The following is a 19,472-nucleotide window of genomic DNA, read 5'->3' as shown; positions in this document are numbered from 1 at the left end:
GTCTGAATACAACATGAGAAAGAAGTATCAAAGAATCATATGATAAAACCCAGACTTACTCCCAAAAGGCAGTGGCACATTTTGGCGTAGGCTACAGAAAAACTGGGTTCTGAGATGGCTTTCTCAAAGATGAGGTCAATCGCACCCTTCAGCCTCTCCTCCGAGTCAATGGCCAACTCCCTCACTTGTTTCATCAGCTCCTGAAACTTCTGTGGTGTCAGTTTGTTGAGGATACTGCGCAGACGTTTCAAAATCTCTTTTGTTTCGGCTTGCTCAGGAGACTCTTCCTCTGTGGTGGTTGCTGCAGCGGTTTCCTCTTCACGGCCCCTACTGGACTTTTTTGCAGATGGCTTCCAAGCCTTCTCAGCCTTGTTGAGCTGCACGTCGTCACCAAAGGACATGCTGGTGATGATTTTACGAGGTTCTTTACGCTGACCCTGCTGGGATCGCCTAGGCCCAGGGGGCTAAAGGGAAGGAAAATATTATTTATAACATTTGCTATCTAGTTGTAGTGCATATAGAAAGTGAACACACTACTCTAGAATGTGCGCAAAGTGCAAAACAAAACTTACTGGTCCACGCAGTCCTCCAACTGATCTGCTCCCCAGGTTACCCAAATATGACGGGGTAAAATCAGGGCCAACATTCATCATTCGAACTGGGTCAGCAGGTCGCAGTGGAGTCTTGTTCACCTGAAATGGAAGAAATAAAGTCAATCAAAACAAATAAATCGAGTCAGATAATTAAAAATAAAAGCATTAGTTTTTCACAAAACATGTATGACTAAACAGCACACTAAACAGTGGTGTTGGCACTGTATTGTAATTAGGGATGTATACAGAGTACTGGTATTTTTTGGTAACGCAAAATAGGACATGAGTTGGACCTGTTAATCAGCTGGAAAACATTAAAAAAAGGTGTTGTTTTTTTAGTCACATTACCAGCTTTATTTAATACACATAAATTAATCCCAATTAAATAATTCCTCTTCACACTTGAGCGCACTCTTCCTCTAATTTAACAATGAGAAAATTACACTCAACCTCGTACCAAACAAAATAAACCTCTACTAGGGCTAGGCGATTATATGATCGTCATTGATTTGAGTTTGATCACGGTGATCAGCTGTTAGCATATATTACCTTGATCAAACATGGCGGAAACGTCTGTTACAAGATACCGCAGTAGTAAAAAGTTGGGAAGCAACGATGCTTGGTATAATCCTGCACGCGACAATCCGCCTTTATTTACTGCGATCCTGTTTGTGTCTGTGAATGTGTGTGTTTGTGTACGTGTGAATAGGTTTGTGTTCATGTGTGTGTGCGCGACCGTCACTGTCCACCGTCGCGAAAGTCAGGCTTGTCACAACGTAAATGTTTAATCAGCATTGTGCCTCTTCCCCCATTCACAAATGGAACTGCATCCCAGGTTTTATTTGTTTTGTTTTATTGTTATTTTGCTCCTAATGTCAGGAAACGTTCAACCTAACCCTGGTCAAGCTCTCCAGTGCTTGAGTACCACTAGATCTGGGCTTGGCATTATTCACTTAATGTTAGAAGTCTACTTCCCAAACTGGATCTAGTGAGGATCTGGGCTAAATCTACTGAAACTGACATACTTGTCCTGTCTGAAACCTGGCTTAAGAAATCCATCATGGATAAAAATATTGCAATTAAGGGCTATAATGTTTTTCGTTGTGACCGTCCTAGAAAAGGTGGGGGAATTGCAATGTATGTAAAACATAAACTTATTGCTGCTCATTTATTGTCTGTATCCTGCAGCAAACAATTTAAATTACTTGCATTTAAAGTGGAACTCCTTAAGCACAATTTTATCACTATTGTTGGTTGTTACAGACCCCCCTCAGCAAGCAGTGAGGCCCTACTGTCACTGAACAATCAACTTTCAACTCTGAATTTTAATTTGATTGTTCTTATTTGGGATCTTAATTGGGACTGGTCGTTATCTGTCTCTAATTGTTTTAAATCAACCTGTCACTCTCTTAATTTTACACAGCTATATGCAGCCAAACCTGTCAAAGTCATAAATGTCCAGAGAAATCTTCTCTTCAAGATATTTTTTAAGAAATTCTCCATATCAATACTCTGATATTTATATTTTTTGCAAATTGCCATCATTTGAGTGACCACTGTGTTATCTCCACTGTTAGGCAAGCTAAGCTACCAAAAGTGAGGCCACAAATAAATTTTTATCATGATTTTAAGGAATTTTTTGAGCAAGCTTTTTATCATGATTTATGGCTCTTTTTATTGATCCAGGATCACTCTTTTTAGTGATGTTGAGTTGGCTTGGAAATATTTTCGTGATGCATTTATCAATTCATAAACAAACATTCTCCCCTATGTAAATTCAGAATGAAAGGTAGAAATAATCCTTGGTTCTCTTCTGAACTGTCCAATCTGCTAAAAAAAAGGGATGATGCCTGGGCCAAGGCTAGAAATACCACATCTAACTGGATGGTGGTTATGTAGCTCAGAAATAGCTTTACTTCTTTTGTTAAGAAGTCAAAGTATGAGTTTTATTTTGCACAAACCACCACAGGCTTAAATGATACCAAAAAATTCTGGAAAGTCACAAAAACATCTTATGGAAGTGAAACCACAAATAAGCCAACCTGTATCGTGAAAGACTCATGTAGTCTAACTGATAAATCAGCGATACACACAAAAAAAATGGTGATATTAATCATGTTCGAATTATATGAAAAGATTGTGTTTATTTTTTTTGCCACATTGCCAAACCCTAACCTGCACACTACCCAAAAGTTTGTAACACAATATTTCCTCCCCAAAAGTCACAAGGCAAGGCAATGCTAAAGAGTTCAGTGTCTGTTTGAAGTAGAAGCCAGAGCTTTACTCACAGACCACGCATTCTCCTCCTAGCGCAGTGCATCTCAAATATTTTCTGTTACGCCCCCCCCTAGGAACGAGAAAATATTTTGTGCCCTACTACTCTCCACCCAGACTATGAATAGTATGATTTGTCTAAAAAAATATTATAACTACACCTCTGCATAACATTGTAAGCTTATTTACATTAAAGACTACACATCGGTCTTTCCTCATCTTTCACCGTGGTTACAGTGAAGCCAAGTGCTACATACGCTTCATCGTATTCTGGTAAGGCAAAAAAGCATGTTCCCTGAGGTCACACGCGCACCCCCCCGGAATCGCACCAAGCCCCACCATTTGATAAGGACTGTCCTAGCGTCAATCACTGTGTTTCAGTACTTCACAGGCGAATATTATTCCAGACAAAAAGGGAAAAAAGTGAAGTAATATATACCATTAAGTGGCTCTTGAAGCAAGAATAACACCCGCTGATAGGTCTCTAGTAGCCTTCTGATGTCACTCTATTATGCCTCATTTGCATGGCACCATAGCACACCTTCCTTAAAGGCCTACTGAAACCCACTACTACCGACCACGCAGTCTGATATTTTATATATCAATGGTGAAATCTTAACATTGCAACACATGCCAATACTGCCGGGTTAACTTATAAAGTGCAATTTTAAATTTCCCGGGAAATATCCGGCTGAAAACGTCTCGGTATGATGACGTTTGCGCGTGACGTCACGGATTGTAGCAGACATTTTGGAACAGCACGGTGGCCAGCTTAAGTCGTCTGTTTTCATCGCAAAATTCCACAATATTCTGGACATCTGTGTTGGTGAATCTTTTGCAATTTGTTTAATGAACAATGGAGACAGTAAAGAAGAAAGCTGTCGGTGGGATCGGTGTATTAGCGGCTGGCTACAGCAACATAACCAGGAGGACTTTGAGTTGGATAGCAGACGCGCTATCCGACGCTAGCCGCCGACCGCACCGATGATCGTGGTGAAGTCCTCCGTCGCGCCGTCGATCGCTGGAACGCAGGTGAGTACGGGTGGTGATGAGCAGATGAGGGCTGGCGTAGGTGGAGAGCTAATGTTTTAAGCATAGCTCTGTCGAAGTCCCGTAGCTAAGTTAGCTTTAAATGGCGTCGTTAGCAACAGCACTGCTAGGCTTCGCCAGGCGGGACAGCATTAACCGTGTGGTTACAGGTCCAGTGTTTGGTTCGGTGTTTCCTGATAGTAGAAGTAATAGTAGTATTGTTGATCTTCTGTCTATCCTTCCAGTCAGGGGCTTATTTCTTCTGTTTATATCTGCAGTTAAGCACGATGCTATCACGTTAGCTCCGTAGCTAAAGTGTTTCGCCAATGTATTGTCGTGGAGATAAAAGTCACTGTGAATGTCCATTTCGCGTTCTCGACTCTCATTTTCAAGAGGATATAATATCCGAGGTGGTTTAAAATACAAATCCGTGATCCACAATAGAAAAAGGAGAAAGTGTGGAATCCAATGAGCCCTTGTACCTAAGTTACGGTCAGAGCGAAAAAAGATACATCCTGGCGTCCTGCACTGCACTCTAATCCTTCACTCTCACTTTCCTCATACACAAATCTTTCATCCTCGCTCAAATTAATGGGGTAATCGTCGCTTTCTCGGTCCGAATCGCTCTCGCTGCTGGTGGGAATGATTGTAAACAATGTGCAGATGTGAGGCGCTCCACAACCTGTGACGTCACGCTACTTCCGGTACAGGCAAGGCTTTTTTATCAGCGACCAAAAGTTGCAAACTTTATCGTCGATGTTCTCTACTAAATCCTTTCAGCAAAAATATGGCAATATCGCAAAATTATCAAGTATGACACATAGAATGGACCTGCTATCCCCGTTTAAATAAGAAAATTTCATTTCAGTAGGCCTTTAAATAAACACATGCTAATTGATTTCATCAATCTATATTAGGGATGTAACGATATGAAAATTTCATATCGCAGTTATCGTGACCAAAATTATTAGTTACTATTATTGCGGTATTGTTGAATGTGCTCAAAAAGTACTTAAACACCATAATCTTTTGAACAAGTTATTTTCTTTTTAAAACTAAAGTTAAACTGGATAAGAAGTTATCTAACGAACAGGAAACAATACGTGAAGCTAGGCGAACACATGTCTACAACGCTAAATATATCCTGTGGTGTACCTCAGGGATCAATACTAGGACCTAAATTATTCAATCTCTATGTAAATGACATTTGTAAAGTTACAAAAGATTTAAAGTTAGTATTATTTGCGGATGATACAACAGCGTTTTGTTCAGGAGAGAACACACAGGAGATAATACAAATAATAACAGAAGAAATTAACAAATTAAAAAGATGGTTTGACAAAAACAGACTATCGTTGAATCTTAGTAAAACTAAAATAATGCTATTTGGTAACAGTAGAAGAGAAAGTCAAACACAAATACAAATAGACGGAATAGAAATTGAAAGAGTAAACGAAACCAAATTTCTAGGTATAATGATTGATGATAAATTGAACTGGAAATCTCACGTAAAAAATATACAACATAAAGTTGCAAGAAACACGTCAATAATGAATAAAGCAAAACATGTTCTAGACCAAAAATCCCTTCATATTCTCTACTGCTCACTAGTGTTACCATATCTGAGCTACTGTGCAGAAATATGGGGAAATAATTACAAAAGTACACTTCATTCATTAACGGTGTTACAAAAAAGATCAGTTACAATAATACATAATGTTGGATATAGAGAACATACAAACCCTTTATTTATTGAATCAAAAATACTGAAATTCCACGACATAGTGAATTTGCAAACAGCTAAAATTATGCACAAAGCAAACTATAACCTGCTACCCAAGAATATACAACAATTCTTCTCAAAAAAAGAGGAGAAATATAATCTTAGAGAAAAACGTAATTTAAAACATTTGTTTGCACGTACAACACTTAAGACCTTCAGTATATCAGTATGTGGAATTAAACGATGGAATGGATTAAGCAAAGCAATCAAACAATGTACTAATATGATACACTTCAAGAAACTCTTCAAACTTAAAGTGTTTACAAAGTACAAAGAAGAAGAACCATGACAAACATTCTCAATTTATTTCATCCATCCATTCATTCATTCTTAAAGTAATCTTACTTATCTCATCATATGAAATATGACTTACTTCACCAATTATTATTATTAAATTCTTACTATTATTTATTTATTTATTTTTATTGTGATTACGTATGGAGTTTATTGTGAAAAAATTGTGAACAGGAAGTGAACAAAAAGTTTTGCAACTGTTATGTAAAGAAAAGGGGTAGGATTAAATAAGCTCTGCTTCTTCCTACTCCTTTTCGAACATGTTGAAAAGAAACTGGAAATTGTGATGTATCATGTTGTATGCTTGCATGTTCGAAATAAACTCAAACTCAAAGTAAAAAGACATTGGTAGAAAAGCCACTATTTTTCATGTTCTGTGTTTCTTATACTTCATTGATAGTGTTTAGTGTTAGTATTTTATATGTTTTAATGGCTAAGCTTTTATTGTTTCAAAAATATTATTTTACTGTAGCACTTTAAACTGTATTTAAAGGCCTACTGAAACCCACTACTACCAACCACGCAGTCTGATAGTTTATATATCAATGATGAAATCTTAACATTGCAACACATGCCAATACGGCCGGGTTAACTTATAAAGTGCAATTTTAAAATTCCCGCCACACTTCCGGTTGAAAAACTCCTTTGGATATGATTTATGCGCGTGACGTCACAAAAGCAACGGAAGTGGTTGGACCCCATTGGACCCGATAGAAAAGCCTCTTGTTTTCTTCAACAAAATTCTACAGTATTCTGGACATCTGTGTTGGTGAATCTTTTGCAATTTGTTTAATGAACAATGGAGGCTGCAAAGAAGAACGTTGCAGGTGGGATCGATCGGTGTCTTAGCGGCTAAGTACAATACTTACAGCAACACAACAAGGACTACTTACTACGCCTAGCCGATGCTTGCCGCCAAACCCACAGATGAAGTCCTTCGTCGCGCCGTTGATCGCTGGAATGCAGGTGAGCACGGCTGTTGATGGGAAGATGAGGGCTGGCTGGCGTAGGTGGAGCGCTAATGTTTTATCATAGTTCTGTTAGGTCCGGTTGCTAAGTTGCTAAATTAGCCTTAGCGTCGTTAGCAACAGCATTTTTAAGCCTTACCAGACTGAGAATTTTTAACCGTGTAGTTACATGTACATGGTTTAATAGTATTGTTGGTCTTCTGTCTATCCTTCCAGTCAGGGGTTTATTTATTTTGTTTCTATCTTCATTTGAGAACGATGCTATCACGTTAGCTCAGTAGCTAAGTGTGTCACCGATGGATTGTCTTGGAGATAAAAGTCACTTTAAATGTCCATTTCGCGTGCTCGACTCTCATTTTCAAGAGGATATAGTATCCGAGGTGGTTTAAAATACAAATCCGTGATCCACAATAGAAAAAGGAGAGAGTACATAGTTCTGTGAGGTCCGGTTGCTAAGTTGCTAAATTAGCCTTAGCGTCGTTAGCAACAGCATAGTTAAGCCTTACCAGGCTGAGAATTTTTAACCGTGTAGTTACATGTACATGGTTTAATAGTATTGTTGATCTTCTGTCTATCCCATACTTGCCAACCCTCCCGTTTTTAGCGGGAGAATCCCGTTATTCAGCGCCTCTCCCGACAACATCCCGGCAGAGATTTTCTCCCGACAAACTCCCGGTATTCAGCCGGAGCTGGAGGCCACGCCCTCTCCAGCTCAATGCGGACCTGAGACTGAGTGGGGACAGCCTATTCTCACGTCCGCTTTACCACAATATAAATACGCTTGCAAGTTCCAAAACGAATGGAAACAAGAATTTCAGTTCATACAGGACAGTTCGAAGGGGAAGGTGTATGTTGCCTGTAAATATGTAGAACAGACTTCTCCATTGAACACGGTGGCCGAAATGATTTCTCAGTCATGAACAGAGAAGTTAAACAGGACAATACTGCCATCTAATGGATAGATAATTCAAGTATTTCTTTAATTCAAGTATTTCTTTTATGTAAATAAAATAAATATATATATATAGCTAGAATTCACTGAAAGTCAGGTATTACATATGAAATATATTTGAAATACTGGAGTTGGTGAATTCTAGCTGTAAATAACCACGCCCCCCAACTCCCCGATATTGGAGGTCTCAAGGTTGGCAAGTATGGTCTATCCATCCAGTCAGGGTTTTTTTAAATTTAGTTTCTATCTGCATTTGAGACTGCTATGCTATCACGTTGGCTACGTAGCTAGGTTAGCTTCTATTTTTTTAGCTTCGAAAAGCTGAATATTATTAATCGTGTATTTACATGTTCATCGTTTAATAGTATTTTTGATCTTCTGTCTATCCATCCAGTCAGGTTTTTTTTAAATTTAGTTTCTATCTGCATTTGAGACTGATGCTATCACGTTGGCTACGTTGCTAGGTTAGCTTCTATTTTTTTAGCTTCGCAAAGCTGAATATTATTAATCGTGTATTTACATGTTCATGGTTTAATAGTATTTTTGATCTTCTGTCTATCCATTCAGTCAGGGTTTTTTTTAATTTAGTTTCTATCTGCATTTGAGACTGCTATGCTATCACGTTGGCTACGTTGCTAGGATAGCTTCTATTTTTTTAGCTTCGCAAACCTGAATATTATTAATCGTGTATTTACATGTTCAGTCACTGTGAATGTCCATTTCGCGTTCTCGACTCTCATTTTCAAGAGGATATAGTATCTGAGGTGGTTTAAAATACAAATCTGTGATCTGCAATAGAAAAAGGAGAGAGTGTGGAATCCAATGAGCCAGCTTGTACCTAAGTTACGGTCAGAGCGAAAAAAGATACGTCCATCACTGCCTCTCAAGTCCTTCACTGTAACGTTCCTCATCTACGAATCTTTCATCTTCGCTCAAATTAATGGGGTAATCGTCACTTTCTCGGTCCGAATCTCTCTCGCTCCATTGTAAACAATGGGGAATTGTGAGGAATACTAGCTCCTGTGACGTCAAGCTACTTCCGGTACAGGCAAGGCTTTTTTTATCAGCGAGCAAAAGTTGCGAACTTTATCGTCGATTTTCTCTACTAAATCCTTTCAGCAAAAATATGGCAATATCGCGAAATGATCAAGTATGACACATAGAATGGATCTGCTATTCCCGTTTAAATAAAAAAAATTCATTTCAGTAGGCCTTTAAATGAATTAACATAAAAAGTAACATAAAATCCATTATTAATTTGTATTATTTCTGGCAGGCGTTGTGGCACCCGACTCTGTTCAGCGGCGTTTAAAGGCACCGTAAAAACAATATCGTACAGTTTAGAACGATCTCTTTCCACTAAGAGAGCACAGCTTGTAAGCTCAATGTGCTCAGACAGCAATTTGTTTATATAAGTTTAGTTTTGGGTATGTAGTTTCTTAATGGGGAAAGACGCTAATGTCTCTTGTTTTCATGTTAGCACTTAAGCTAGCGAGCTGGTGCCTGTCAGTCTGTGAATTCATCAAAGTGCAGTTATCAATCACGGTTTTTCGGTAAAACTGTAATACCAAACAGGAGTTTGACCGCGGTTATCATTAATACCGTTTATCATTACATCTAGGGCTGGGCGATATTTATATACCGTATTTTCCGCACCATAAGCCGCACCTAAAAACCACAATTTTTCTCAAAAGCTGACAGTGCGGCTAATAACCCGGTGCGCCTTATATATGGATTAATATTAATATTTATTTTCATAAAGTTTAGGTCTCGCAACTACGGTAAACAGCCGCCATCTTTTTTCCCCGTAAAAGAGGAAGCGCTTCTTCTTCTACGGTAAGCAACCGCCCCCATAGAAGAGGAAGCGCTCTTCTTCTACTGTAAGCAACCGCCAAGGTGAGCACCCGCCCCCGTAGAAGAAGAAGCGCGCGGATATTACGTTTCATTTCATTTGTGTGTTTCTGTAAAGACCACAAAATGTCTCCTACTAAGAGACACACGTACAAGGTTCCACTGACTTTTGATATTCATGTGAACCGCACTGTGGATACAACGAGAACACGTACGGTGAATATTCGCACCACAGGGAATGAGAAGTCGTCCTTCACTGTGGTTCTAGCTTGCCATGCTAACGGCCAGAAACTTCCACCCACGGTGATATTCAAAAGGAAGACCTTGCCAAAAGAGAACTTTCCAGCCGGCGTCATCATAAAAGCTAACTCGAAGGGATGGATGGATGAAGAAAAAATGAGCGAAGAGACCGGGTGACTTTTTTCACGCAGCTCCGTCCCTGTTGATCTATGACTGCATGCGCGTCCACATCATAGATGGTGTCAAAAAACAAGTGAAGCACACCGAAGAAGAAGAATTTGAGGGATTTGTGGATGAGTAATAACTTCAGAAAGTGACCTTTAAATGTTTATTTTGTGTGTTGTGTGACACTAACGTATGAGCAACGTTGAGTTATTGATGTTGCTATTGCTCTGCACTATTTTGAGTGTTACTATTTTTGTGATTGCACATTTGCACATTACATTTTGGGAGTGAACAGAGTTGTTAGAACGCTGGTTTGTGATATATTATTAAAGTTTGACTGACCTATCTGACTGTTTTTTTGACATTCCCTTTAGCGTAGCGTAGGTGCGGCTAATAACACGGGGCGGCTAATAGGTAAACAAAGTTTTGAAATATGCCATTCATTGAAGGTGCGGCTTACAACACAGTGCGGCTTATGGTGCGGAAAATACGGTACTCGATATATCGCGGGTTTGTCTCTGTGCAATACAGAAAATGACTAAATCGTGATAGATAGATAGATAGATAGATAGATAGATAGATAGATAGATAGATAGATAGATAGATAGATAGATAGATAGATAGATAGATAGATAGATAGATAGATAGATAGATAGATAGATAGATAGATAGATAGTACTTTATTGATTCCTTCAGGAGAGTTCCCTCAGGAAAATTAAAATTCCAGCAGCAGTGTACAAAATTGAGATCGAATTTAAAAAGTAAAAAGTAAATAATGGGGGTATAAATGGAAATATTTTCGAGTATACGTTTTCACGCAGTTGCTTTTAGCTGCGGGCATTACACTACAGGCTTTTCTCACTCTTTCTTGTCTCTCCTTCTCACAGAGACAAAACAAGCGCATCTTCTTACATACGTCACATACTCTCGCGTCATACGCCCTCGCTGAGCAAAGAGGGAGCAGCGTGGGTAACATTAGTTGTGATGCTAGCGGAGTGGTGCGAGTGGTAATACGAGAGAGAGAATGTGCGAATCTGGTAACAAATGAAGGAAGAATGAATTCCTAAGAAAAACAGCACAGTGTCCATCGTCTGGCGGTGGTTTGGCTTCAAGCGGGAATATGTCGAACAAGTATGCGGCAAAAGCGTTGCTACAAAAAGTAGCACCATTGCTAATTTGTAGCATCGTTTTGAAAGTCACCCGCTAGAGAATGAAGAGTGGTTGAAACTCTGCATGTCAACATCTCCGTTCGGTGCCACACCCACAAAATGCCGAAGCAACCATTTCCAGCTCAACACCGTATGAAAAAAATAGTCAACAACAGAAGGAGATAACGTCCGCAGGAACCTACCACATAGTGAAGGACATACACTATTTGATTTCCTATTATGCAGCTCATTTTTATTTGACACTTTTTGAAATATCTTGTGTGACATCATGCACAAAAGTGCACTTTATTTGTTTTAAACTATTGTAGTTGCGTTCTGTACAAAAAGTGCACTTTAATTTAGTGTTGTTTTGATATGTCATATTAGTGACATCATGCACAAAAGTGCACTAATACCTTGTTTTAAAATGTCTCTGAAAATCTTGCACTTTCTGTTTTGAAATTACATGAATGTTTGTGCCACTGCCTAATACCGTATTTTCCGGACTATAAGTCGCAGTTTTTTTTCATAGTTTGGCCGGGGGTGCGACTTATACTCAGGAGCGACTTGTGTGAAATTATTAACACATTACCGTTAAATGTCAAATAATATTATTTAGCTCATTCACGTAAGAGACTAGACGTATAAGATTTCATCGGATTTAGCGATTAGGAGTGACAGATTGTTTGGTAAACGTATAACATGTTCTATATGTTTTAGTTATTTGAATGACTCTTACCATTATATGTTACGTTAACATACCAGGCACGTTCTCAGTTGGTTATTTATGCGTCATATAACGTACACTTATTCAGCCTGTTGTTCACTATTATTTATTTATTTTAAATTGCCTTTCAAATGTCTATTCTTGGTGTTGGGTTTTATCAAATAAATTTCCCCCAAAAATGCGACTTATACTCCAGTGCGACTTATATATGTTTTTTCCCTTCTTTATTATGCATTTTCGGCCGGTGCGACTTATACTCCGAAAAATACGGTAACTGTTTTATAAATACAGTTTTGGTAAATTGACTTAATTCTGGTTTCCCTCTCTGCATGAAAGTTTAAAATGAGCATATATTAATGCATAATGAACAAGAATGTTTTAATGTAGACACATATAATCATCATACTGATGTGATTATATGCATCAAGTGTTCATTCAAGGCTAAGGCAAAATATCGAGATATATATCGTGTATCGTGACATGGCTTAAAAATATCGAGATATTAATAAAAGGCCATATCGCCCAGCCCTAATTACATCCCTTGTCTATAGTATATATCTATATAGTAAGTGCTCTACACATTAAAGCCATACATAAAGCTTATTCCATGCTGAGTACATTTGTATTTTAGAAATACATCTGTATACTCAGAAATGGATCTGTGTAGTCATTTCACAGTAATGACATAGCAACTGTCTTGCAGCTTGCACTGCAAACCTAATTAACTTGCTTAAGGCTTAAAAGGCACATGTTAAGGATAATATGTCCCTGCTGTGTGATGCTACTACATATTGTTGCTGCTGTTACTCTCTCTTGTAGTAATAAAATGGTATACCAAAATGATTCTTTCCACTTTTTGATTTACAGTACACCAAATTACATTCAGTATATAAGAGTACCAATGAATGAATATCAGTATCGATGAGGAATTTTGGTATCAGTATCATCTAAGCATGGACACACTTAGTTGGACAAAATATTGTTCCACAAATTATTGCCAATACACGGTATTATTGTCTGCATTATTTTAAGACCAGGTATATAACAATAATGCAAATAACTTTTTCAAACGCAATAAACTTACTTTTCATTTAAATTGTTTTACTATAATAATTGGGGGGTCAAGAACTTTTGGTTATCCTAAATAAATAAAACAAGAAAAAGAGAATGTTTTTTTTCCCCCGTGTTGGCCACCATCCGTTTGGCATACTGGCTAGTTCATCCGTGTTGATGGGCAAATATTGCTCAGTTGGTTTGAAGCTGAAATTTTCCCTTAACGGGACATTTGACTTTGCAATCATATATTTTCTTCTCTTTTTTTTTTTACCTAGCAGTGCGTTTTACTAGGAAGTCGCGACCAACAAGGATCTGTTGCTTTCGAAAGCTAGCACAGAGACAAAGATTGCGGATGACAGACATGCGGGTTAATCTGACATATGAAGGTTAATTTGTGTCTTTATTACAAAAGCTTTTTTTGACAATGAATTTATTTAACTGAATTTTGTGCTTTGAGTTTTGTGAAATTAATTTTTTTTCATTCAAAATATGCTGATTATTAAATTGAAAAAGACAATTGTTGGCAAAATGTGTGTTTTTAAAAATTGTGCGTATAAAAATTCAGTGCAGTAAAATCCGCGGCTTCAAAAAGCAAGACTCATGTCCAGTAAATTAAGACTGAAGCAATCAATCATGTCTCAGAAACAGCCAATGAGGCGTCAAGGTTGAAGTCTCCTGACACGGGTCTTATAAAGAGGCAGGTTATGTATCAGTACACGCTACAGGCAGTGTAATCTTCTGTATGTGAGTGGGTCCCTTTTTATGAACACTTTAAACAGTGGAGGTTCCTGTGCATTATAGAAAAAATCCCAAGATTACGCAAAAAAGGATAAAAGCTGACCACACGACGGTACAAATATTCACACAACAATGATTGACACTAAAAACATTATTAGATCTCAAAAACGTAATGAAAATTGTAGTTTTTTTACTGACCAAGACACTCAGAATGTACACGAAAATACAGAACGTGGGACTTACGATATTAACAATAAAATATTGAATATTGACAATATACGAACGTTGCTCCTCTACTACACAGGCCACCTCCTTGATCGACATCTTTTATAATCGAGCAAGAGCAACAAAGATGCAACAAACAGCGAAACACAAATGCAAAAGGGTAAAAAACATCCACATATTCGATACATCACTGTTCTGCAGAACTCTCTTGTAGAAATCTGCCTCCATCTAACACTCAAGTCTGCGAGGTCTCAGGCTTGTTGCTGTGTAAACAAGCCCCACCCACTCTGTTCGTGCCTTGTCTGCCTGGAGAAGGGCTTCCTATGGTTACCGTAGTAACCCGTATGTCAGTTTAAAGTGCCAATTCTAACCACTGCAATCATTTATACAATTTGAAAATATTTTTATGTTGTACAATGCCCACGCCTTTTTTATGCTGTTTTGAAAGACCTGTGTCACGTGACTTCAAATTTGACACCTAATTGGCTGTTTCTCAGACAGGCTCGACTGCTTTAGTCTTAATTTACTGAAAGTGAGTTTTGCCTTATGAAGCAGCAAATTTTAGAATTTTGAATTTAATTGAATTTTTCAGCACACATTTTTTTTTACACTGAATTTTTAAAACACTTTATGCACACGTATTTAGCTAACTTTTTTTTTTTAGCATGATCTCATTTTTGAGTGTCATCTCATTTATGGCAGCATAATTTGATGTAAAAAGATGCAGCGCACAAAATTCTAACGCAAAAAATTCAGTTATATTTATTCAGTGCCGTACAAAAGCTTTTCTAATAAGGACACAAATTAACCTCCATAGTTTATTGCTTTCATTAATCCCGCTATTGAACAACCACAATCAGGTGCTTAGAGCGATGCGCAGAGTAAAACCTCATGCACCCTGTTTGAAAGTGAGAGACGAAGAAAACAAACATACACAGACATGGGTATTGTAATAGAAGTCAAAGCCCAAATAACTCTTTGCCACACATCATGTAGGCCGTACATACTGTATAGCAGTGGTCCCCAACCTTTTTGTAACTGCGAACCGGTCAACGCTTGAAAATTTGTCCCACGGACCGGGAAAGTCATAGAAAAATACAATCATGTGTGCTTACGGACTGTATCCCTGCAGACTGTATTGATCTATATTGATATATAATGTAGGAACCAGAAATATTAATAACGGAAAAAACAACCCTTTTGTGTGAATGAGTGTAAATGGGGGAGGGAGGTTTTTTTGGGTTGCTGCACTAATTGTAAGTGTATCTTGTGTTTTTTATGTTGATTTAATTTTTTTTTTTAAATAAAAAAAATAAAAAATACTTTTTTTTTCTTTTTTGTTCTTGTGCGGCCCGGTACTAATCGATCCACGGATCGGTACCGGGCCGTGGCCCGGTGGTTGGGGACCACTGCTGTATAGCACACAATCTAAATTAACACCATTATGTTCCGTACCACTGGGCCAATTTTAATCTTGTTGCATTTTTAAATTAAGTTAAATTAGTCTGGTTGATTTTGTTCGACCTGTGGTTAGAGGCTGTAGTACAGAAAAAAAAAGTCCTGAAATGTACCTACCTTGTCTAGAACCACATCATTAATGATAGGCAGCCCCTCTGGCTTGTGCAGGCTGGCATTGATAAACTGGAAGCGCAGTAGGAAGTCCCGGTCGTAGCACTTTTTGTCGTCTGGGCTTAGTTCTGAAAGATGAGTGAAGACAGATTTAATGTCAATCAATCCATCAATCAAAGTTTACTTATATAGCCCTTAATCACGAATGTCTCAAAGGGCTGCACAAGCCACAACAACATCCTCGACTCAGATCCCACATCAGAGCAAGAAAAAAACTCAACCAAATGGGCACAATGAGAAACCTTGGAGGGGACTGCAGATGTGAGGACCCCCCCATTCGACCGGTGCAATGGATGTCGAGTGGATGTGACGGGGGAAATTGAAGTGCAATGTGTTTTGTATACCCTCATCACATGAGTTCAACACAGTACAGAGATTTGGTCAAAGCAGAAACAACAGTGTAAGCCTTGAATCCTGAGTAAGACCTTGACTAGGGCAGATGTCTTTTTTGGAAGGGTGTGCTGAATATTGAGAAGGTGTAATGTTGAGTTGTATCAGAAATGTTTGGTGTTGTGAAACAATATTTCATAATTTTTTGAGTTGTGCTTTTGCTTAAAATCCAGATAGATTAAGTGTGTTTATATTCATGACCAACCAAACAGTCATTTATTTGTCCAATGGATCAATTATTTCATAGACACCCTTGAAGGAACCTTAAATGCAAAACTAACTTTTCTTACCTACTGGTACCTATTTTTGTCTATTGGGGATCTGCAAAAGTCCCGAAAATTTGAAATCTAACCATGGAGGCATGGCGGAGATATTTATACAACAATCTTGCTGTCATGCCCCACAACAAGAGGATAACAAAATGGAGGAGCTTACTGACTGCAGCACTGTCTATAATGGCGGACTCGTGCAAAACAGTTTGGGTAAATTTATACCATATATGGTATGGTTAACCCGCTGACGTCACCGGTGTGAAAAATGTCACAGGACAGAGCAAATTTCAAACGTCTTGTTTAGAGGAAGTATGGAGGAAGGCAAAATTGTTTCATAAATATGTCCGCAATGCTTCCACGGTTTGATTTAAAATTTTCGGGGCTTACACAGATTCCAAATACAGGGTTTCAGCAAATCAAATGTAATGCTTTTTAATGTCATTTTTAATGCCACTTAAAAAATTGTAATGCCCATGCCCTGCCGCATATCGTTAATTATATATAGTCAAAGGCTTACAATTGTCTGTATACACACAATTATAAGCATCTGACAATTATAATCTTGACATGTTGAAAAGTTTACATTAACTGTTACTATCTGGTGAATGAGATTGGTTTGCAAATCTGTATCATCTGAGAATTTATTAGTATTTATGTATTTTTTGTAGTGGTAGCAACAGCTGACAGTTGTGATGGCAACAGCCGAAGTGGCTTTGCTAGTCATGCCAAAGAACATTGGCACCGTTAAATGCTGTTTGCCTTTAATAGCAGACTTGTGACTCGCTAATAGCATGTGTGATTTCACTGCAGTGATGCCCATTGAGCAAAGTGTGGGGGTCTTTTTGCACATGCAGTCTAGGTTTACAATCGACTGTTTCCAATTTTCCTGACATGCAGTCATTTTCCCGCTTTTGTCACAGCATGAGCACGTTCACAGTAGGGCTGCAACTAACGATTAATTTGATAATCGATTACCGGTAATCTGTCGATTATTACTTCGATTAATAATCGGATTAAAGAGACAAACTACATTTCTATCCTTTCCAGTATTTTATTGAAAAAAAACAGCATACTGGCACCATACTTATTTTGATTATTGTTTCTCAGCTGTTTGTACATGTTGCAGTTTATAAATAAAGGTTTCTAAAATAAAAAATACAATAAATAAATTAATTAATTAAAAAAATGAAAATAAAAAATTGCCTCTGCGCATGCGCAAAGATAGCATAGATCCAATGAATCGATGACTAAATTAATCGGCAACTATTTTTATAATCGATTTTAATCGATTAGTTGTTGCAGCCCTAGTTCACAGGATGCAGCATTCCAAGCGTTTGGTGTTCTGACTTTGTGCACCGGCTGTAAACAATAGCCAATTAAAAAGTTCTGTCCGTCAATCATCACACTTAAAAATTATTAAAAGGGGAACTGCAATTAGGCCCTCTAAATAAACATCCCGTTCTGAATTAGTTGAGCAATATAATATATCCAGAAGTCATTTAAAAAAAAAAAAAAAGTATCTCTTCAAAAACATGCTGTAAAAATGCATATCCTCTGAAAATATGCTTTATAATAGCCACAATAAGGAGGTTACGTTTTTGTTTTTTTTAAATCAGGATACAGTTTTTTTTTAAATAGGCGTTTTATGGAATAATAAATGAACATCATACTAGGAATGCAAATGATGCATGTGTTCAGAAATGGATAACTGATTTAAACATTTTAGAAAAAGATATATCATGGAATGATATTGGGAAAAATGCCAATGAGCACTTTATATGCATTAAAAATAGGCCATGTCAATTCAACACATTGATTAGATTGTATTTTACACCCTCAAGTGTTTAAAATGGGTACAGTAGATAGCAAGTTATATATAAAGTGTCAGGCGGCTGAAGGAATTATTATTCAATTACTGTGGGAATGTCAGAGGAGAAGAATTGTGGTCTGTTTTGAGAATTGCCTTGTTTGTCTATCCTAGGCCCACGTAGGATGGGGCATGCACCACGAGAGTTGCTAATGTTAGCCAAGTTCGCTCAGGTTTTTGAACTGGAAATAAAAGGAGCCATGTATAGGTCAGCACAATTTAAATTGCAATTGTATTCGTGATTTTTTCATACATAAATAAGCACACAACTTCGAAAATAACAAGTGAAAGAAGACATGCTACTTTTAGAATGTCAATCAACATATTTTAATCTCCAGGTGTCACACATTAAAACAATATGCAATAATGTACTTATTCATTTCTGTAAGAATTAATGTAACTTTAATAGATATTGAACATCGTCAATTGCAGTTTTTCCCCAGTTTTAAAAATTTGAAGTTTAACATTGTCCTTTTGTTAATTGCTGTCACGTGATCTCGGCATGTTTGTGTTGATGGGCTTGTATCGCCCATCTGATTTGAAGTTGAAATATTCCCACAACGGGACATTTGGCTTTATAATCATGTTGACTGGGCCTAAATTCTTGTTTTGTTCACTCCAGGATCACCCACCCACCCTGTTTCTTCGTGAGGATTATGAGACATTCTTCACCTAAATGGGAATATATGAATATCTCAGCAGTCGGCATCCTAATTACAGCAGACATTGGTAAATTATGTTTTAGTATGTTTTTTGGCTCTCATTAAGTCTGCAGTGAGTAATAATCAGTGATGAAGAAACAAAAAAGGTGGTGATGCGTTTTTTAAATTAATGTGCCGTGCCGCGTATGCTTAAAATTATCAAGATATGTGAATATTAAATGTTATTATAAATGTGCCTGTCACTACAAAACATTTACTTACTAGGGCTGCAACAACTAATCGATTAAATCGATTATCAAAATAGTTGGCGATTAATTTAGTCATCGATTCGTTGGAACTATGCTATGCGCGGAGGCTTTTTTTTGTTTTGTTATTTTTTTGTTGTTGTTTTTGTTTTGTTTTATAAACTGCAACATTTACAAACAGCTGAGAAACAATAATCAAAATAAGTACAAAAACAGTACAAAACAGCGCCAGGGCAGCGCTGAGGCTACGTCTCATGAGGTGGCGTAAGCTAGCCAATGATGTGTCATGTGCAGCTCACGTGACGACGCCGTCTCCTTTGCTGGAAACATTCGAAAAATGGCGCAGGAAAACAGTACGGATAGT

General features: G+C 37.8%; 1 protein-coding gene across 7 annotated transcripts in view; it reads right to left on the bottom strand.

Annotated features, from left to right (window-relative positions):
- eif4g1a (eukaryotic translation initiation factor 4 gamma, 1a) overlaps positions 1-19,472 on the bottom strand; it is a 74,194-nt gene that overhangs the window by 18,345 nt on the left and 36,377 nt on the right. For all 7 annotated transcript variants that reach the window (XM_062022601.1, XM_062022605.1, XM_062022604.1 and 4 more), the window contains 3 exons: positions 15,619-15,740; positions 573-692; positions 60-464 (listed from right to left, as the gene is read on the bottom strand). In XM_062022601.1, coding sequence (XP_061878585.1) covers positions 60-464; positions 573-692; positions 15,619-15,740 — 647 coding nt within the window. The remainder of the gene's footprint in view (positions 1-59; positions 465-572; positions 693-15,618; positions 15,741-19,472) is intronic.

Source organism: Entelurus aequoreus, linkage group LG16 (assembly GCF_033978785.1).
Source record: "Entelurus aequoreus isolate RoL-2023_Sb linkage group LG16, RoL_Eaeq_v1.1, whole genome shotgun sequence".
In the NCBI taxonomy this organism is placed as follows: Eukaryota; Metazoa; Chordata; class Actinopteri; order Syngnathiformes; family Syngnathidae; genus Entelurus; species Entelurus aequoreus.
This window is presented reverse-complemented; position numbering and strand designations above follow the sequence as displayed.